At 48.1% G+C, this 21,123-nt stretch overlaps 1 protein-coding gene across 2 annotated transcripts; it reads right to left on the reverse strand.

Annotated features, from left to right (window-relative positions):
* Positions 1-2,152: 2,152 nt before the first annotated feature.
* On the reverse strand, positions 2,153-15,228 carry VPS4A (vacuolar protein sorting 4 homolog A). 2 transcript variants are annotated; one of them, XM_036275516.1, is made up of 11 exons: positions 15,063-15,228; positions 11,114-11,225; positions 10,867-11,014; positions 7,380-7,441; positions 7,159-7,278; positions 6,497-6,653; positions 5,757-5,905; positions 5,298-5,379; positions 4,848-5,067; positions 3,697-3,837; positions 2,153-2,986 (listed from the first exon to the last, which is right to left on the reverse strand). In XM_036275516.1, the coding sequence occupies exons 1-11, from the start codon at positions 15,081-15,083 to the stop codon at positions 2,885-2,887; spliced, it is 1,314 nt and encodes a 437-aa protein (XP_036131409.1). In that variant the 5' UTR covers positions 15,084-15,228; the 3' UTR covers positions 2,153-2,884. The 2 variants fall into 2 exon arrangements, with proteins under 2 accessions (XP_036131409.1, XP_036131410.1); XM_036275517.1 differs by having other exon boundaries at positions 7,380-7,438; positions 15,063-15,216.
* Positions 15,229-21,123: the final 5,895 nt, after the last annotated feature.

A 21,123-nucleotide genomic window follows, 5' to 3' on the forward strand; every position in this document is an offset into this window, starting at 1 on the left:
CTCCTTTCCTTTAAACAATGTTCATAGGCTCCTGCAGAGTGGCCTTGGAACATTCTGGGCTCTGGCTGGGTAGCTCAGTTGGTTTGTGCATCATCCCAATACACCAAGTCTGAGTGAGGGTTCGATTTCTGGTCAGGGCACATACAAGAAGCAACCAAAGAATGCATAAATAAGTGAAATAACAAACCGATATTTTTCTTTCTCTCTCCCAGCCTTCGTCTTTCTAAAATATTTTAGAAAGAAATTCTGACACTTCCTTCCAGTGCTCTGAGGTTAACAGTCCTTAGTTATGGCTTTGTAATGAAGCTCAGCATATGACTTCAGTGTCCTGTTGCTGACAATATGAGATTACTGTTGTGACCACATCCACATAGGAGGGAAGATTTAGTCTATCAGTTAAGACACTACAGCCCAAAGGCAAATCCTTCATTCCCAATAGAGAAAATTTCTTCCACCTCAGGCAGATGTATTAGCCACAAAAACCACACACACAAATCAGCATCTGGAGATATGAGAGTTTTATAAGTCAGTGAAAGCCAATGTAGGCAGAAGGTTTAGAACAGAATTCCAGGTAGGGAAGAAGTAGATTTCAGAGTAAACACTTTGGGAGGAAATTTCTCTGCACTACTGGCCATGATTTACAGAGACTGAGGCCACAGCATGTCTGAGGTTAGTTCAACCTCAGGGTGTTTGTGATACCTGTGACTAGCTATGAGGATGACCCACAGCAGCCCTAAGTTTCTATTCACCCCTGTGACTTGTCTAGGTGTTCAAGCAGTAGAAATGAGGAAGCAGGTTTAAGAAAAATAAAAGGACCTTCTGATTCAAGTAAAGGTAACTGGAGATAGAGTAAGAAAATATGACTAAACACAAAGTTAAAATAAAACAGTACAGGCATGGGGGGCCGTGTCCTATCCTGGCTTCTAGTCCAACACTTAAAAACATAATGGGTGGCTGAGGGCAAGAAATATTCGGGAACTCCAGGGCAAATGACAAAAATTCCAGTCATATTTGCTGCATGTCATCTGGGGGTCAGGCTGGCTGGCACTCCAGGTAACGAAGTAGGGCTAACTCACCAGCAATGGAGAGGAGCACCCAAGCCCAAGCCTTCAAGAAACCAAGCAAAAGTTGGCTCAATTCAGCAGACACTCAGCAGATCTAAGAACCACCACAGTGCAAGGCTAACATGACCTAAGAGTTGGCCATATACTCAGTTCTGGACCATTTGGGTTTGATGAGATACCAGTGGGAGGAGGAAGAAGGCTGAACAACCCATGCCAGGCATTTTCTGTATGTTCATACGCTCGTGGTCAACGTGTGATAGCTGCTACTGCTTCTGTTCCATCAGACAGCATTTCCAGGGCTGCCAGCTTTCGAGCCTAGGTGTCTCATAATCGGGTCACAAATTCAAATGGCCAGAGGGGCTAGGCAGTCGATGCAAATGTGTGAACAAGCCACATGGGGATGGTGAACTGCAGAGCAACTTGCCATCTAAATAGGGCCACCCTTGCTCAGCTGCAGTAGCTAGGTTGCCTTATAGGGACACAGGCCCAGCATTACCTAATCTGAATTTTTATGTCTACTCTTGTTTTTAAAAAATTTTTTATTGACTTGAGAGAGAAAGGGAGAGGGAGAGAGATAGAAACATCATGAGAGCATCAACTGGCCGCCTCCTGCATGCCCCCCACTGGGGATTTGGCCCACAACCTGGGCATGTGCCCGGACTGGGAATTGAACTGGTGACCTCTTGGTGCATGGGTCGATGCTCAACCACTGAGCCATACAGGCTGGGTCACTCTTAATTTTTAAACATTGGCAGCAGAGAAAACCAAACAGCTACAGGCCACATCTGGCCCACAGGCCTTCCTGTTTGAGACTCTGACCTGGAGGCTGGACAACAGGAAGGACTGCTCAAATCCCTCAAATATCCCCAGCAACACTTTTGAGGCCCTGAGGGAAAAAAGGTCTCACAAACCTGACTGCAGGCTTAGGCACAGTGGCAACTGGTGACATTCCCACTTCCTACTCTGCTGAAGAGAAGACAGCAGAGAAAACCAGGTCTTTCTGTTGGAAGCAAGCATTGCCTTCAAAGAACCCAAGGGTGAAAGATGATATCATCACTCAGGTGGCTCAAGAAGGGAAAAAGATTTATTAGCCCATTTCCAGGACAGGGACCCAGGGCCAGTGGCTGGGTTCAGTGTTCTCACATTCAGAGGGAAGAAAAGGCAGCAGTGAGACCCGCCTGGCTGCCTTCACTCGTTCTGATTCACACAGCTTTGTGCTCAGACCATCCTCTCCTCCTGCTGGAAGGACATAGGGCTCGGGATGCCGACCTAGGAGGGTGCGAATGGCTTTTAGCTTTACTCTTGGCCTTTACAGGCAGAGCTTGGGCTGGGGATCCAGGGCATCAGCCATTCAGTTCACAAGGAGCAAAACTTGGGTCTAAAAGGAACAGGTCATGGTGGCTTCTGCAGGTCTGCTGCACCAACCCCACAGTACAGGCTGCTCCCACTCCTTGATGCTTCCAGGTGATTTTAACTTTATTTATAAACAAGACGAGAATCCAAGCAGCATTAATTTAGGGGAACAAAAAAAGGTTTAAAAAAAACAGCCATGGAGTGGCAGGACAAAGAGTTGGTGAGCATCCAGAAGAGGTGGAGGAGGAAGTAGGAAGAGTCAATATTCCACCGGCTGCCGAATGTGCTTCTGCGTCTCTGCAGCCAGGCAGCCCCTTCCTTCCTGCTCCTCGGCTGGTGGCCAGACAGCATGGGACACTGGAGTGACTTTAGGATGAGCCCTGGAGCCCCATCTGTCCACCGACATGAGTGCATGAATTTATCGCAATCAACCTCCCACCTTCACCGTCACCAGAGTGAAGAAGCTTTTAACTCTCCTGTCCAAAGTCCTCTGAGAATTTCTTCACTTTCAGGAGGTCATCTGCATTCACGGTGGGCCGGGTTGTGGCCAAAGACCGGAGCATGTCCGACTGCAAAGACAAGAGCATGTGGCTGAGAAGTAGCCGGGCTCCAGGTCCTCAGCCTCTCAGACCCATGCAGTCTGTGTGGGAAGAGGCCTGCCTGTGAGGTCAGCCCCAGCCCTAGCCCCAGCTGCAGACCTCCTTTATGGTTGCCTAGCTTCTGCCTCCTGTGACAGAGATGCTCTTCCCTACTGAGGCAGCTTATGTCATTTCCAGATGGGCCTACTGCTGGTCTGAGGGAATCTAAGCTCCCATCATCTAACTCAAGTGAGAAGCTCTTTCTAATTGCACGCTCACCACACCGGCCACAAAGGCAGACACCTGCTATAGAGAATGGGCAAGACCAGGACAAGGAGAAGTTAAGACTAGCTAGGAGAGGCTGCCTGTGCGACTGCATCAAATCATTCTATGCCAACATACATTTGCTGGTTCCTTCTGCGTACAAAATAAGCCAAACCCATGGAATGAGGCAGTCACAGTCACCTGGCCCTTCTCTTTTTGCTGAAGAAAATAAAATACTAATACTACATCTTCCATCCTGGGCCCTCAATGAATCTAACAGCAGGAGCCCCAGCTACCCAGAGCCCCAAAGGCCATTCTCTGTTTAGAAGGAGCCACAACAGCTTAGGACAGAAAAGGGGAGAAGCTTACTTTTATTCTTGGACCCAAGCCCCCGATTTTCTGGGCTGTGTAGTCCTCTCTGCCAGTTGACCACTTACCATGCAAACCACAGGCTCTAACAGTTTGTCACTAGGGACATCCATCCAAGTCATCTCCATGGCCTCTGGGTCCCCTGGTGAGCATGGGGTCAGGAGGTCATCGATCATAATGCTAGGGTTAGTGCGGGAAGGGCCACTGACCTGAAACCAAACAGGAGTTTGATTGGCTTTGTTTTGGGGGAAGGGGCAAGACACCTCAGATTTCTGAGTCCTGAAGAGAAAGTAATGGCAGAATGTGAACAAATGCCAGGGTTCCTAGGTCACCAGTCTGAGGAGGGACTCCTTCAAAACTCTCAGGCTGAGTAGTCCAAGTGGCTTGAAGTCTGATTTCAGAGGCTAGTGATTAGAATGTGATTCCAGCCACTGTCCTCCAGAATCTCATTTTGTGGCCCCAAAATGCCTTGATATCTTCCTCTTCCTCATTAACTTAAATCTCACCACAAATGTAGGACATCAAAAATGTTTTTCCAATTGAAATCTGCTCCACTGGCAAAATTCTCCCAAGTATTTGAAGGTTCATTTCCTCACCGTCTTCAACTCTGACTCGAATGTCACCCAGTGTAGTCTATCCTTTAAGAGTGCAACCTGACCTTCCTCCTCCAAACCTCGAAAATTCCAGACCCTCCTCCCTGCTCTATCTCCCTCCTCACCACCCTCTGAGAAATGAGTCTGTTTTGTTTGTTCTGTCTCGCCCACTACAAAGGAGGCTCCTGGAGGGCAGACATTTCTGTCTTCTGTAGTCTGTTAGGAATGTCTCCCCAGAATCTAGAACTGAGACCAGGCATATAGTAGGACCTTTGGTGACACTTGACAGAGACCTTCTGTGTGGAGTTCCTCTTTACGGTGTGTGGTTTTGTACCCACCACTTTTCAACACTGACTAGGGCCCACTCCACACAACAGCACAGCACTGATAGGTGCCTGCCACAGTGCCCTATCTTCTAGGTTCACACAATATGAGATGGTCACACTCAAGCAAGAAGAACTGCAGGGAAGGGGAGAGCAGGTACAACCCTGACCCCTGGAACCAAAGGGCTCACTTTGCACTTGTCCTTGATTCTCCAAGAGACCCAAGATGTGTTAGCTGGCAAAGAAGGCTGGTATCCCCTTCCCTGTGATACTTTCTAAGCAATTCCTTGCTGGCTCACTCACCTTTTTGAAGTGTGTTGCTGACTGTACTTTTCTAACGGGCTGCATGAGGGAGTCCCGCACAATGATGCTGATGTCTGCACCTGAGTAACCCTCTGTCTTCCGGGCCAGCTCATGGATATTGGCGTCTGTGAGACTGTGGGGAGTGCTACCCAGATGCAACCGGAACATCTGGGAACGGGCAGCCTCCTCCGGCAACGGGATGTAAATCCGCTTTTCAAACCTAGAGAGCCAAGCAAACAGCTGGACTTGAGAGCAGATGGAGGAGTAGTCTCAATGAGGAGGCACAGTAGGGCCCTCCAGAGCTGGCTTCTCTCAGGGCTCTGCTCATCATGCAGACACGGAGAAGCCTCTAGAGAAACAGGGTCAGGCTGCGTCTCCAGTCTGCCAGCAGTGGGTTGGCCATGGCTGGAGAAAGACCTCATCCCAGGGCTCCCGATGGGGAAGACTCACCTCCTTCTAATGGCTGAATCCAATACCCATGGGATGTTTGTGGCACCAAGAACCAGAGTCCCATCGTTGTTATTCCCCACCCCTGCCAACAAAGTGAAACAAAGACAGACTCAGAACACCTGCAAGGATCAGTCAGAACTTGCCGGGAATAACCTCAGGGGCTTTGTGTCCTGAACTGGAGCCATCCCTAAGCCACCTCCGGTGGGAACGCCCTATTGGACTTCGCTGGAGCGAAGAGCTTGGCACCCTGCCTGCTTCAGGAGGGGTGGAAGGATGGAGGGCAAAGATTGCAGGGAACTCTCCACAATGAAGGCCTGAGGAGACAGAGCTCAGAATTGCTTCTGTGATATTTCCCTCCATTCCAAGGACAATCAGATCCAGCCACAGCTAATTAACAAAGCCCTGGGCTGACATTAGGTAGACTGAGAACCAGGGAGGAAGCCTAGAACTAGCACCCACCCTGCATCTGGACCAAGAACTCTGTTTTGATCCTTCGGGCAGCCTCACTCTCATTTTCATTGCGGGATCCGCAGAGGGAATCCACCTCATCGATGAAGATTATGGAAGGCTTGTGCTGCCTGGCCAGCTCAAACAAATTCTTGACTAGCCTGTGAAGGTGAAAAAGGAGTTGGGACCTGGACACCCACAACGCCTGCCCAGTCAGGGTCCCAGTGACCACTTCTCTCGCCCTTGCCACAAAGAGGTTGAGACTATATAGTCGTGCTTGGATGTCAGAAAAAACGGTGGAAACAAATCCTCTGGCAGCACTGTACCAAGAGGAAGAGCAAGCCTGGTATCAGCTTCAATCCTGGCAGCCCCATTCATTAGCTCTGCATTTAAGACAAGTCACTTCCCTTCCTCTCAGTCTGTTTCATCATCTGCAAAATGAGAGTCGGTCTGGGGAATAAATTAACTATATAAAGTCCCCAACAGAGGATACTCACCTGATACCCAATTATTGGGAGTGCCTTTCTCTTCTCTTCATGAAGACTCATCTCTCCCAAGTTCCCTTCCAATTTCTGCTGTCTTGGTCAGGACAGTGTCCCACCCAATGAGCTAGCAAGATACCCCTCTGTTGGCTACTTCTCCCTGACATCCAATTGCGGCTCCTCTGGGAGGTGACTCCAAGGGCAGGGAAGCTGGACCGCCAGCAGAGAATGCCAGGGATACCAGCAAAGAAGGGCTGGTAGCTGACTTACTTCTCACTCTCCCCCAACCACTTAGACATCAAGTCTGAGGAGGACACAGAGAAGAAGGTGGAGTTGTTGGCCTCTGTTGCCACTGCTTTGGCCAGGTAGGATTTCCCTGTGCCAGGGGGTCCAAAGAGCAGTATCCCTCGCCAAGGGGTACGCTTGCCTGGAAGAAAGAATACATTGGAGTGAGTGTCCTTCTGATTGGGAAAGGGGAACAGAACAAAGCAGGGGAGACTTAGTCACTCTAAATACAGTCAGAAATGCAAAGTTCTACAAGATAGCTGACTCTGAGAGCAAAGGAGTAAAGGGAATTAAATTACTTGCCCAGGCTTTGTCTTATCATGGCTCATGACCCCCGTGACCTTGCAAAGTGACACGGGCTGGCACTGGTTCCTGATACTGCCCACCCACTGGGATGGTCAAGTCAAAGTTCTAGTTATAAATGTGTTTCTGACACCAGAGAGAGCCAAGGATTAGACGACCGCAGTGGGCAGGCCCTGGGGCCTTTCCCAAGTGGGAACCACTGGGAAACCCAGGCCTCGCCCACTAAGGGTAAAGGGAGCTGAGTCACCACCTGCTCCTAGACATCTTCGAAGTGGGAGCCCCAAGCTTGTTCCCTCAGAAGTTTGATATTTTTACATCTGGGCCTACAGAGGCTCAACTCTTACCTGTGAATAAGTGTGGGAATTTTATTGGCAAAATGACAGCTTCTTTGAGGGCCTCCTTGGCCACCTCCAACCCGGCCACATCGCTCCACCGAATGTTGGGCTTCTCCATCACGACGGCACCTGCAGAGGGAGACAGAGCCTTGGACCCAGAGCCCCGGCCCACGGGGAGCCCTCATCACCCCCCCCCCACCCCCACAGCCATGGGGCCTCCAGCCTCTTACCCATCAGTTGTTCTTGCAGTTTCTTTTTCTCTGGATTATCCCCTTCACTGTCACTATCACTGCTGGGAAAGGAGACAGAAGATGACAGGCTAGAGCAAGAGGAGGTTGGTAAGGAGGCTCTCAGAGTAAGGCCAGGCTCTGGCTGCCAGCAAGGTGGTAAAGGGATGCTTTCCCCACTCAACAGTGGTGAGAGACCCAGTTACCCCAAGGGCATTCAGGGCCCACAGTGGATCCTCCAGGAAACTCATAATGCAGCCTCATTTCTTCATTAAGGGACTAAGAACAGAGACATGTGCCCTTTTTAGAGATTGGTGAGGGACATGTGCTTTGGCTGGACTTCAAGAGCAGCCAGTCAAGGCAAGCAATTGGAGCTGTCACTGGCCTCTCATATGGACTCAAAACCAGACAGAAGCTCTGAGTTGGAGAAGGGGTAAGTCTTGAGTCTATAGGTGAGCACGTGGAAAAGGAACAGTCACTGTCCCCAACCCCTGGCCAATCCATATCTAGATGTAAGTGATTTGCCATCCTCAAAACTCTTGCAGCTCTCTTGGAGATGTCTGGCCTCCTACTCCTACCTTGGTGTGTCTTTCACTCAAGGGCTCCTTTCCACCCAGAAGTGGAGCCTTTCACCTCTGGGATGCAGCTGACACAGCACCACCTCTCTCCTACTCCATGACCTTCCTGTCCAGAATCCTCCCCTCACTTCCAGGACACCATTGACCTTTGTGCTCAGATAACTGGAATCTCCATGGTGGGCAAACCATGGACGTAAGGAGAGAAACTGCAGAGGGAACACTGGCTTTGGAGTCAGAAACACAGGCCATCAAGTTCCAGCTCTGTGACCTTGGCAATCTCTGAGCCTCTGAGTCTGTTGCCTCATAAGACAAAGAGTAACTGATGACAGCAGCAGCTGACATTTTTTTTTTTTTTTTTTTTAATTTTTTTATTAAAAGAATTCCCCCATTGACCCCCTCCTCCCCACTCCCGCCCCCCTCCCACCTTTTCCCATACTATTGTCCGTGTCCATTGGTTATGCATATAAGTTCTTTGGTTTATTTCTTCCCACCCCCCCAACCCCTTTCCCTTTGAGGTTTGTCAGTCTAGCAATGAATTTGTGCTTCTTAATCCCTTCACCTTTTTCACCCATTCCCCCAACTCCTTTCCCAACTGGCAACCAACAAAATATTCTCTGTATCTATGAGAATGTTCCTGTTCTTCCTGTTCATTTTGTTTGTAGATTCCATTGTTGATAGATATGTATTCATTGCCATTTTGTTTGTTCCTACATTTTATCTTTTTCTTTAAAAAGACCCTTCATCATTTCATATAATAATGGTTTGGTAGTGATGAACTCCTTTAACTTTTTCTTGTCTGGGAAAGTTTTTATATGTCCATCGATTCTAAATGACAGCTTTGCAGGATAGAGTAATTTTGGTTGTAGGTTCTTGGTTTTCATCACTCTGAATATTTCTTGCCACTCCCTTCTGGCCTGCAAAGTTTCTTTTGAGAAATCAGCTGACAGCCTAATGGGAACTCCCTTGTAGGTAACTAGCTGCCTTTCTCTTGCTGCTTTTAGGATTCTCTCTTTGTCTTGAACCTTTTGCATTTTGATGATGATGTGTCTTGGTGTGGGCCTCTTGGGGTTCATCTTGTTTGGGACTCTCTGTGCTTCCTGGACTTGTATGTCTGTTTCCTTCACCAAGTCAGGAAAGTTTTCTGCCATTATTGTTTCAAACAGGTTTTCGATTTCTTGTTCTCTCTCTTCTCCTTCCGGCACCCCCAAGATGCGAATGTTGGCACGCTTGAAGTTGTCCCAGAGGTTCCTTACACTATCCTCATTTTTTTGGATTCTTTTTTCTTTTTGCTGTTCTGGTTGGGCGTTTTTTGCTTCCTTATATTCCAAATCGATGGTTTGCTCCTTGGATTTACGTACTCTATTATTGAAGCTATGTAAATTATTCTTTATTTCAGTTAAAGCCTCCTTCGTTTCTAACTGTGCAGCGATCGTTTCTGACTGGTACTTTTTTATGCTCTTGAGGCCCTCACTGAGTTCATTGAGCATCCTTATAAGCAGTATTTTGAACTCAGCATCTGTTAGGTTGCTTATCTCCATTTCGCTTAGTTCTTTTCTTGGGGTTTTGTTCTGTTCTTTCATTTGGGACCTGTTTCTTTGTATCCTCATTTTGCTGCCTTCCTGTGTTTGTTTCTGTGTATTACTTAATGAGAGGTATGGGGCTCGCTGAGACCCGATGCTGCTCGTTTGAAAGAATTTAGGAAAAACCTGAAGCAGGACCCAAGACAGGCCAATCCTATGGTTAAGCAAGTAGCAACAGCTTGGGTGGGCCTGAAAGTTGGGTGGGGCGGGGCCTCAGGGAGTCAGCAGGGCGGGGCTACCAGTGTGAGCCAGGTTGCTGGAGTCCCAGATATGGCGACTGTCTGCCGCCCCAGGGAAGGGCTCACCAAAGGAACAAAGGCCTCTGACAGCACGTTTGTCCCCGAGAAAGCCCCCTCTCCAGCCCTCGCTCCAGTGCCAAACAGCTCAGTTCCTCCCTGTATTTCTCTGGTGCCCCTGGAGCTGCCTCCCCTCCGAGCTTAGAGGGAGAGAGTCCGACCAGTCTGTGCGCGGGCCCTTTAGGGAGCTGCCTGGGGCTCCAGCCAGGTCAGCTTCCCTGAGCCTCAGTTTCTGCTGGTTTTTCCAGCCAGAAGTTATGGGGACTTCTCTTCCTGGCACTGGAAACCTGAGCGGGGCACCTGGTGTGGGACGGGGACCCCTCAGTCCTCAGGAAGGACCTTCCCAGCCTCGGGAGCCTCCTGATTTTTATCCGCCACACTTGGGTGTGGGACCAGCAGCAGCTGACATTTAATCCTTACTGTGCACCAAGCTCTATTCTCAGGACTTCACCCCATCATCTCATCTGTTTTTTTTGTTTGTTTGTTTTTTGTTTTTGGGTACATGCCCCTAGCAGGAACTGAACTTGGGACTCTCTGGTCTGCAGGCTGACTCTCCAACCACTGAGCCAAACCAGCCAGGGCTCATCACCTCATTTGTTCCTTAGAACAACAGTAGGAGGGAAGTCCCACTATCTTCCTCCTCCTACAGAAGAGGAGCCTGAAGGCACAGGAGGAGGGTCATGGCACTTATCAAAGGTCACACAACTAGGAAGTGGCAGAGCCAGGTTATATCCAGAGTCTGGCTGCCGAGTCCAAGACTAGTAACCTCCATGCTGGCACCCCAACCCCAGATCCAATGGGACAGTGTACATGGACGTATTCTGCAGTCAAACGCTCCACCACTGAGCTGTACCCACACATGGAAGTATTCTGTAAAGTAGGTGATGAAAGCAGCTATGGGCTACTGTGAGTAGACTTCCCCAAAAGAAAGGTGCCGTGGAAGTCCAAGGCTGCAAAAATAATAGCAACACAGGAATAAGGCACATGCACATGGGGGCTCTGGTCCCAGTTGGGTCCTCCACTCCTCTAGACTCACCCCTTGCTCTCACTCTGATTCTCTTTGACTGGCTTCTTGCCGTGCTTCTCTTTGTTCCGTAAGTAATCCTTCAGCTTCTCTGCCCGGTCTAGGTACTGCATGCACTTGGCTCGAATGCTCTCCTTGGCCTTGTCGCTGTGTGCTTCATCTGCAAAAAGGGAACCAGAGAGGGGCCCTATGAGCCCCCAGGTGCCCACACTCCTCTTGAAGGGACTTGGTGGCCTGGGAGGGACCATGTGTGACTCACATTTGATAGCATGTAGGAAATACTCCACGGCATGCTGGTAGAGCCGGAGCGCCTCCTCATAATTCTTGGCTTTATCCTCTTCTGTGGCTTTTGTCACCAGATCAATGGCTTTCTGGAAAGGCAAAGCAAATAGCTCAGTGCTTCCCAAGGGATCCACAAAGCCCTTGGGGTCCCAGAAAGGAGGAATACGCTGATGAGAAATATTGCCAGGCCTGGGAATTAGTCGCAGACCATTATGTTGGCCTACTTTTCCAACAACTAGAAAGGTCTTAAAAGGATGTTTTAAAAGATAGCCATGCCTCTTCACAGTGCACTCAATACAATGAAAGCTACCTCCTTTCAGTCCCTGCTCTGGATTTCAGCAAGTGGAAGCCTGATGAAATAGCTCAGGTTAGGCCTTAAAGGGAAAGTTCTGTTTCTATTCTGTGCCTCAAGGAAAAGAGAAATGGAGCCCGACTCAGAGCCTGGAACAGGGGAAACACCAGAACCAACTGATTCCTGTGTTCTTCAGCAGGGAGGCCAGAAACGGCACTTGATTTCGAGGCCCAAAAAGAGCCAGCCAGCTAGGACAAGTCCTTCATCGAACTGAGTTTTATGAGATGGACTTAAAGGGATCTACTGGCCCAACCTGCTCCTCTAGGCTGGAAAGAGAAGACGGTTTCATCCAGTTGATAACTAGGGAAAAGCTACTTAGACATGTGGGTCAATATACAAATACCTCCAGTACATAAAGTGCTGGCTTACCCTATAAGCATATATGTGCTGCCAATGGAAGGGAACAGCCCTCTGGAACCTTCTAACTCTGTGAAAATGTCTTTATGCATTTCATAAATCCTGTAGGCTTGTGCTCTAGACTGAACTTGAAGCACGTTGAATCTTTCAGGCAGCTGCCCCACACTTATATATCCAGTTTTAGAAAACACAGCTTCACTGACCCAGGGAGCGTTACCAGAATTATCCTCCTCAAGCTGATACTGCACTAGACACCAGGCAGGCAGATCCCACTGTTATACACACAGTTCCGTCCACAGCAAATAATACATCTACTGACCAGCTCTTGGCAGGGCCCACCCAGGTGTTTGTGCAGCCCCTATTTGAAAGCAAGAAGTCTCAGAAAGACACAGATAGCTCTACTAACAGATGGGTAGGTTAGGCCAGGTTGATATTAATGCACCAGGTTAAAGAGTGTAGGCTACTATTTTCAAGCTTCAGCTCCCTCCACTACCTACAAATAGAGAATGGCTAGGAGCCCTGAACCGTCTGAGTGGATGATTAACTTAAACACAAGCTTCACTTGTCTACTCTCTCCCCAACGACATCCCTTCACATAAGACATGAAAGGGGTGTTCCTGTCCCTGGTGGCTTCTCTTCTCCAGAACAAAGAGCCATAGTTCCTTGGACTTTTTCCCTCTATATCAGTGATTTCCACCGGTGTGCTGTAAGAATTTTTAAAATTTGCAATACCTGACTATTTAGTCAGGGGGCACTGAACTCTTTTTCCTTAGATTGTCAAATAAAAAAAAGCCAACAGCCAATACAACAATAGCTGTCCAGTGTGAATGAACCAAAATTATACCTATTTTTTGTTAGATCAGCAAAAACTATATTTTTTGGTGTGCTGCAAAATTTTAGTAATTAGTTTATGTGTGCCATAAAATGAAAAAGGTTGAAAATCACTGTTCTAGCCTGGCTGGTGTGGCTCAGTGGTTGACAGTTGACCCACATACCAAGAGTTCACTGGTTTGATTCCCAGTCAGGGCACATGCCCATATTGTGGGCCAACTCCCCAGTGTGGGGCGTGCAGGAGGCGGCCAATCGATGTTCTCTCTCATTGACGTTTCTATCTCTCTCTCCCTCTCCCTTCCTCTCTCTCTAAAGTCGATAAAGTATATATATATATATATATATTTTTTTTTTAAAGTAAATCACCGCTATATATGCCTTCTTGCTTAGGTTTATCCTTTTGAAGGGGGAGCTCAGAACAATATTCCAGGAATGCTCTGTCCCCTATGTGACAGACCATGTGGCAGAGCAGGCCCATCCTTTCCCTCTTTTTTTTTAATCCTCACCCGAGGACATTTTTTTTTTTTGCATTTATCTTTAGATAGAGTGGGAGGAAGAGAAAAAGAAAGAGAGAGAGAGAGAGAGAGAAACATCAATGTGAGAGAGACACATTGAGTGGTTGCCATCCACACGACCCCAACAGGGGCTGGTGACCCCTGAGGTACATGCCTTTAGCGGGAACTGAACCCAGGACTCTCTGGTCCGTGGACCAATGCTCTAACCACTGAGCAAAACCCACCAGGGCCTTTCCCCCTTTCTTGATACTCAATTAATGCATCTAAGATTTTTCTGGCAACTACATGGTTGCAATTTGGAGAGAAACAGTTTTGCAACAGGAGAGTAAGGTGACAAAATTGCCAGCCCCACTTCATCTCTAGTAATACATATTGCAAAAAATGAGGATGAAAGAAATGGGTTGCAAAGATGTGCTAACAGAGGAGCTCGCAAACTTTCTGCAAAGGACCAGACAGTAAATATTTTAGACTTTCCTGGCCATAAAATCTCTGTAGCAACAACTCATCCCTACCTTGTTAGCTCCAAAGCAACCACAGACAATACATAAATTAATGAGCAGGGATGTGTCCCAATAAAACTTTATCTATAGACTTCGAATTTCATGATTTTCATGTATTAAAGAATATCCTTTCAGCCTTTAAAAAAAGTGAAAACCTACATTATGTTACATGAAAGAAGCCAGTTACAAAGTACTTCATTATTGTATAATTTCCATTTATGTAAAATGCCCAGAATAGGCAAATCTATAGTACAGAAAGTAGATTAGTGGTTGCCAGGGGTTAGGAGGGATAGAGGGATTGGGGGTTGGGGGGAGTAACAGCCACAGGGTGCAGGGTTTCTTTTTGGGGGTGATGAAAATGCTCTAAAAGTGATTGTGGTGATGGTTGCACAATGCTGTGAATATACTGAAAACATTGAATTGTGTACTTTAAATGGATGAATTGCATGGCGTATGAGTTATATTTTAATAAAGCTGATTTTTAAAAATATGTAAAAAAAATTCTTAGCTCACAGGCCATAAAAAAACTGAGCAGGTGGATCTGCAGGTGGAAGTTTACCCACTGTTCCCACTTTTTTCTCCACCTGAAGTAGCCATCCCTCCTCCACCTCCAGGAATCTGAATCTTTGATGATCCTGCCAAATGCCACTTCTTCCGTGAAGTCTTGCCTAACTCTCCCAAGCACTGTATCTGTCACCACTTACTGAGCACTTACTATACAGCTGACACCATGTTAAGAACGCTTTACCAGAATTAATCTAGAGCCACTGTCACAAGAACCCTACTACAGACTCCAGTATCACGTAACTAGCCCAAGGTCACATACTAGTGAGTGGCAGAGTCCTCATTCAAACCCCGGTCTGAGGCCTGAACATGTTTTTGTTTTCCGGCCCAGCAGGGCTGGCAGCACCTGGAAGATGGGTCACTCATGCATCCAGGTTGCGCCACCCCAGCACCACCCTGCACAATCTAGGGAATGAGTGAAGGGTCGTTGGCCCTAAAGAGGAAATTGGAGACCAGGGAAGAAGCAGGGGCCTACTGGAAGGGGGGCAGGAGTGGGGTGGGAGGGAGCGAGCAGCCGGACGGCGGGCCCGAGCTTCCCGTGCAGCGAGGCCCTGGTAAGGCTGAGCCCCCGGCGGGACCCGGGCGCCAGCTGCACGTAGGGGCCTCGGGGCTCGGCCAGGCTGGGGGGCCCGGGCGTTCTGGAGAGAGGTGGCCCTCGGTTCCGAGCGCGTAAACACAGAAACCGGCGGGAGCAGTGACAGGGCGGCAGGGCTCAGAGGAGGCCCCCGCGTCCGCACGGCAGCCGGTCCGCAGGCCCCGCCGCGCCTTCTTCGGCCTCCGCGAGCCGGCTGGGCCGCGCCGAGGTACCTGGAGGGTTGACGTTGTCATTTCATCTCCTGGGTCCGCCTCACACCCCGCGGCGCTGCTTGCGGCCTCCGTCCGGCCTCGGAGAGCCGAGGTGCTGGATCCGGCACGGGGAGCCCGACGGGACCGCGCTGGGCGCGGCGTAGGGTGGCCAGTGGCAGCCGGAGCCGAGTCCGAGGACGAGCGAGGAGCGCGGCCCAGAGCGGTCGGGCCCGAGCAGTGCAGCTGCCCCCTGGCGGCTACGGCCCGCACTGCAGGCGCCACTCTCCACGGCCACGGATGACCCAGGCGAGAAACCGGCCTGGGGCGTGTCGGGGTGGCCGGGGGCGGAGCCGGTAGCCCTGCGAGGGCTGGGGTGGGGCCTGGGAGCGGGGCGGGGCCAGAGGAAGGGTGGAATAGTAGAATCCCCAAGTCCTAGACCCCACTTCCAATAAAACAGAGCCTGTAGGGCAGTTTTACTGACACAGTAAACCTTAGTTTCCAGAGCTTTGTGTTCCTGATGTTTAAATGGGTATAATGACAATCAGTATCTCTTTTTCTGGCTTTTGAGGGCAATGAATGAGCTAGCTAATGTAAACATAGTGTACCCCACAGTGTTATCAGTTCCTGGTAACTTATTATGATGCCTGTGGGTCTGTCTAAAAGTGGTTTTTTAAAAAAAATCCTCGCCCTGGCCGGTTTGGCTCAGCGGTTAGAGCGTTGGCCTGCGGTCCTGAGAGACCCGGGTTCGGTTCCCGCTAAGGGCACGTACCTCGGTTGCAGTTTGTCCCCGGCCCTGGTTGGTCGTGCGGGTGGCAGCCACTCGATGTGTTCCTTTCACATCGATGTTTCTCTCTCTCTCTCTCGGTTCCTCTCTCTCCCTCCCACTCTACCTGAACAAAAAATGGAAAAATGTCCTCGGGTGAGGATAAAAAAATAAATAAATAAAAATAAATAAAAAAAATCCTCATCCAGGAGGCCCAAGTCCTTCTGATCGAGATTCCCCATCCCCCAAAAAGAATCCTTATCTGAGGATATGTTTCTATTAATTTTTAGAGAGAGAGAAACATTTGTGTGAGAGAGAAACATCGATCAGGCTGGCTCCTGTTTGCACCCTGACTGGGGATCAAACCTGCAACCTAGGTATGTGCCCTGACTGGGAATTGAGCCCACAACCTTTTGGTGTACAGGATAATGCTCCAACCAACTGAGCCACATTCTTTTTTTTTTTTTTTTTTTTTTAACAATATTTCATTAATATAGACTATGTTTGGAGCTCTGTGTAGTTCCTGGGGATACAGCAATGAGCAAAACAGCTCTAGGGGAGCCTGCAGTCTGAAGGGAAAGATGATGTACATCAGGAAAAATCATGTATTTTGAGGCCTGTATGTGAAGACCCATGTAGTACATGGGTTTCTAATAGGCAACCTACCCAAGATAGGGCATCAGGAAAGGCTCCCATTTATTAAGAGATGAAGGGGGTTGGGAAGAGTATTCTAGGTTGATGAAACAGCCTGTGCAAAGGCCCTGAGGCCCTGAGGAGGCCACTGGTGGAATTAAAGAAACTGGAAGGATGCCCAGCTGGTGTGGCTCACTGGTTGAGCGTCGACCCATGCACCAAGAGGTTGCCGGCTTGATTCCTGGTCAGGGCACATGCCCATATTGTGGGCGCACTCCCCAGTGTGGGGCATGCAGGAGGCGGCCAATCGATGTTCTCTCTTATTGATGTTTCTATCTCTCTCTCCCTCTAAAATTAATAAAGAAAAAATAAAAATAAAACAAAAAACAAAAAACTGGAAGGCTCAGATAGCCAGAGAACAGGAAGTAGTAAGTCAAAGCCTGATGTGAACTGGTGTTGGGAAGTTGGGCAGGGGCCAGAACATTTGGCTATAGTCAAGATTTTGGGTTTTAGCCTTAGAACAATGGAAACTGTTTGTTTTTGGATAGATGACTTCTAGTCCTAGTATGCAGAACAGATTGCAGGAATGGGGTGGCTATTGTATATTAAGTTATTGCCATAGTCCAGAAGAGTAAGAGAAGCTTGGACTGGGGGGAAGGAAGCATGGAGAAATGTACACAGAATGGAGTTTTGGGAGACAAATCATAAGCACTTGGAAGTGGACTACATAATGGGGTATGGTGACGGCAGGAAGGGACAAAGATAACTCCCAGAGTGCTGGCTTCAGCACCTGGACCAATGGTGATGCTACTGAGATGGGGAAAACTGGACAAAGACCAGGTTTGGGGAGGTAGGCATGGAGAAAGGGTGAGGAGTTTGAAGTGCCTTTGAAATATCAAGAGTCACACATATGCATCTGGAAATCAGAAGGAAGATGAGAGCTGGAGATGCACATCTGTGAGACACCTGGGTATAGGTGGGAATGGAAGCTGGGTGGATACGATTTCCTAGGGAAAAGTAGAGTGTAGGCTGAAGGAGGGGAGAGCCTAGACAGAGCTTGGAGGTTTGTTGGCCAACCAGAGGAGGATGAGCCTGAAAAAGCGGCTGAGAGATAACTGGAGAGGTAGGATAGCCAGAAGAGTGTCCTGGAAGTCAGGGGAGAGAAGCAGGAGGGCTGTGGGCAAGGGGAGAGGAGCACAGTACCTAATGCAGCTGAGAAAGTAGACAGTGACAAGTAAGATAGTGAGGACCTCAGCTAGAGATGTTTCAGTAAGTGATGGGGGCAAAAGCCATATTGCATAGGGCTGGGAGTGAGTGGGTCATGGGGAAAGGTAGTCCATGAGGAGGCATAACTCTTTCAAGAAGTTTGGGGTAAAAAAATGGAGGCCTAGAACAATAGCTGCAGGAATTGTGGGGTCCAGGAAGGAGTTTTTGATGGTTGTTAATGTGAGAAGAGTTGAGCATGTTTAAAAAACCAATAGGAGGCCTGGCTGGTGTGGCTCAGTGGATTGAGCGTTGTCCCATGCATCAAGAAGTCACTGGTCCTATTCCTGGTCAGGGCATATGCCCCAGTTGCAGGCTCAATCCCCAGTAGGGGGCGTGCAGAAGGCAGTCCATTGATGTTTCTCTTTCATCAATGTTTCTCTCTCTCCCTCTCCCTTACTTTCTATATATATATAAAAAAAAAATCAATAAAAACATTAAAAAAAAAAAAAAAGGAAAAACCAATAGAAAGGATCTAGTAAAGATCAATGGGAATTGGATTAATGTATAAGTAGGAGAGCTGGCCTTAGACATTATAATAGGAGGGAAGAAGATAGATGCCTACCTTTGTTTGCCGAAAGGTAACAAGAAGTTGGGAGAGTATCTTTGGGTGGCTTCTATTTCCTCCATGAACTAGAAGGAAAGAGAATCTGCTGAGAGAGAGAGAAGGTAGGAGGCCTGGGGTTTGAGAAGAGTAAAGATGGTGTGAAATTTAAAGTGAACCAAAAGTGAGCATTGTTATGGGCAAACCTAGTAAAGGCTGGCAACCTCTCCAAGTGTATAGAGGTACCAACTTGCCTTGCATTTTTCTCCCCAATACTCAGCTACTCAGGTGCAGGGAGATGGCAGGATTCATCTAGGTGGCTGCTACGAAGACAGAGCAGCAAGAAAATTCACAGGCTCGTTGAGTGTGGAATCAGAGCCAGGTAAGGTGGGAAGTGCATAGGGAGAAGGTAAGAGTCAATGAACTAATTATGGACCCAAAAGGTTGAAGGGTGGTCACAGAGAGCACACTGGAGAAGGATGCTTCGGTTACTGATTTCAGAAATGGCTGTTTTAGCAATAAAAGGGGGTGGCCATGGGAGCAGGAAGATGATGAGATGAAGTGATGGAGCCATCATAGAACATGGGGAGGTCAGGAACCAAAAGGCCAAAGTGCTGAGCATCCCTGTGGACATGAGTCAAGATGATGACTGGAGAGGCAAGACAAGGCCTTTGCTGAGTCTGGGTGAGCTGGGGAGGCACATAGTCTGTAAGTCATGGCTTCTCAGCTTCTACCCTGAACATTCTGTTCTTTTAGATAATGACAGAGCCGAGTGGAGGAGCTTTCATTCGCTAAAATAGTCATTGTCTTTTTGCATCACTGAGAGGGCAGGGCCAGGTCTTTTCCAGGGACCTGCCATACTCACTGAATTATCTGCTGGGAGAATTAATAATTAACTTATTCAGAATTAATAAATAAGCAAATGAAAGAGGGACTCTAACTGGTAGATGAGAGTGAGGCAGAGAACTTGAGAACGTATTAACCTCACATATTAGCTGGGCTATAAGTTGAAAGTTGAAAGATGGAATTAAAATGAAAAGTCTCTACAATTAAAAGAGGGCTATATTAGTTTTCTAGGGCTGCTATAACAAAATACCACAGACAGGCGTGCCCTAAACAATAGAAATGTATTTTCTCACTGTTCTGGAGGCTAAAAGTTGATCAAGTGTTGTTGTTGTTGTTTTAAAATTTTTTTCTTTATTGATTTTAGAGAGAGGGGAAGGGAGAGGGAGAGACAGATAGAAACATGGATGAGAGAACATGATTGGCCACCTCCTGCATGGGGATTAGGCCCACAACCTGGGCATGTGCCCTGACTGGGAATCAAACCAGTGACTTTTTGGTGCATGGGTCAGCACTCAACTACTGAGCCACACGAGCCAGGCAAGTGTTGGTTTCTTGAGTTCTCTTGCACATGGCTACGCTTTTGCTATGCCCTCCTCTGTGCACATGCCCTGGTATCTGTCCAAGTTTCCTCTTCTTATAAAGATACCAGTCAGATTAGATTAAGTCCCATCCTAATGGCCTCATTTCAACTGAATCATCTCTTTAAAGGTCTTATCTCCAAATACAGCCACATTCTGAAGTGCTAAGGGCAGCACACAACTAATTCGGTCTGTAATAGGACTGGGTTTGCGATCCACTAGCTGTGTGCATTTTCTTTGTTCTGCCTACTCAACTTTCTTGGACCCTTTGCTTAGCTTCTGTCTTTTACAAGCCATCCAGCCAGACACTGACCCTGCTTACAAGGTAGAGTTTCCCAGAGGAAGCTCCCCCTTCTAGAGGAAGCTCTATCCCAAGTTGCTGCTTCTGATAGGAAATGGAATCTGCTTCACTCTCATTTGGTCATCCATTGGATGAGCCTGAACAGACTCTGAGATCCCCTCAGTTCTGCAGTGTTGTTGCCATTGCTGGGGATGGGGGAGTAAGTTGAAGAAGGAAAGGGGGAATAATGCACTAAATCTAAGTTACTTGTGGGCTGGTGCAGGTGCATGTCTAGACTTGATGATTCTGAATCAGATCACTAAACAGAAATCAGATTCACAGCTCCCACACTTTAGAAAGTCATTAACTTTCAAATGCACAATTCCAGTTACTGTTTCTTGCACAGCACTTTTCTAGCTTGGATCATGATGCTGAGAATGTGGCACTTGTTGTAAACCCAAGCTTGGCTCAGTGAATCAACTGCTTAGCCAATACGACCTAGTAGTCAGACTATACAAACTTCAGCATTCTAGGGTTTGTGCCAAACAATGGGTTCCTAACAATTTGCTAAGGAACCCATTGGATGGGGGCCAAGAGCAATGTGGAGAACAAAATGCAGGTTTAGGTGAGTAACATTTTGGAGGGCAAATTTAGCTAAGATATTGCATAAAGTGAGTGATTGACACCCAAGTAAATGGAGCACTAATGATTCCTAATGTGATTCCTGAGAAACCATCTCCTCTCTCACTCCTCTGTGCGACTCAGCGTATGATAGAGCTAAGACCGATCCAATGATTAAGCTCCCACCACACAGAAAGTCACTAGTGGAAGAAGAACCAAAGAACCAAAAGTAAGTTTTTAAGAGTTTGGATTTGCCCTGGCCAGTTTGGCTCAGCGGTTAGAGCGTCGGCCTGCGGTCCGGAGAGACCTGGGTTCGGTTCCCGCTAAGGGCATGTACCTCGGTTGCAGTTTGTCCCCGGCCCTGGTTGGTCGTGCGGGTGGCAGCCACTCGATGTGTCCCTTCACGTCGATGTTTCTCTCTCTCTCTCCCTTACTCTCTCTCCCTCCCACTCTATCTGTACAAAATATGGAAAAATATCCTCGGGTGAGGATAAAAAAAAAAAAAAAAAAAAAAAAGAGTTTGGATTTGCTCTAAATCTGCTTAAAAATGGCAC

The sequence above is a fragment of the Molossus molossus genome, unplaced genomic scaffold (assembly GCF_014108415.1).
Source record: "Molossus molossus isolate mMolMol1 unplaced genomic scaffold, mMolMol1.p scaffold_m16_p_21, whole genome shotgun sequence".
Classification (NCBI taxonomy): domain Eukaryota; kingdom Metazoa; phylum Chordata; class Mammalia; order Chiroptera; family Molossidae; genus Molossus; species Molossus molossus.

Coding starts and splice junctions, on each gene's coding strand:
- VPS4A (XM_036275516.1), bottom strand. CDS start 15,083: ATGACAACGTCAACCCTCCAG. Junction 7,442..10,866: donor AATCAGAGTGAGAGCAAGGG/GTGAGTCTAGAG, acceptor CTCCTTTCCCAG/CAGTGATAGTGACAGTGAAG. Junction 7,279..7,379: donor ACTGCAAGAACAACTGATGG/GTAAGAGGCTGG, acceptor CTCCCTCTGCAG/GTGCCGTCGTGATGGAGAAG.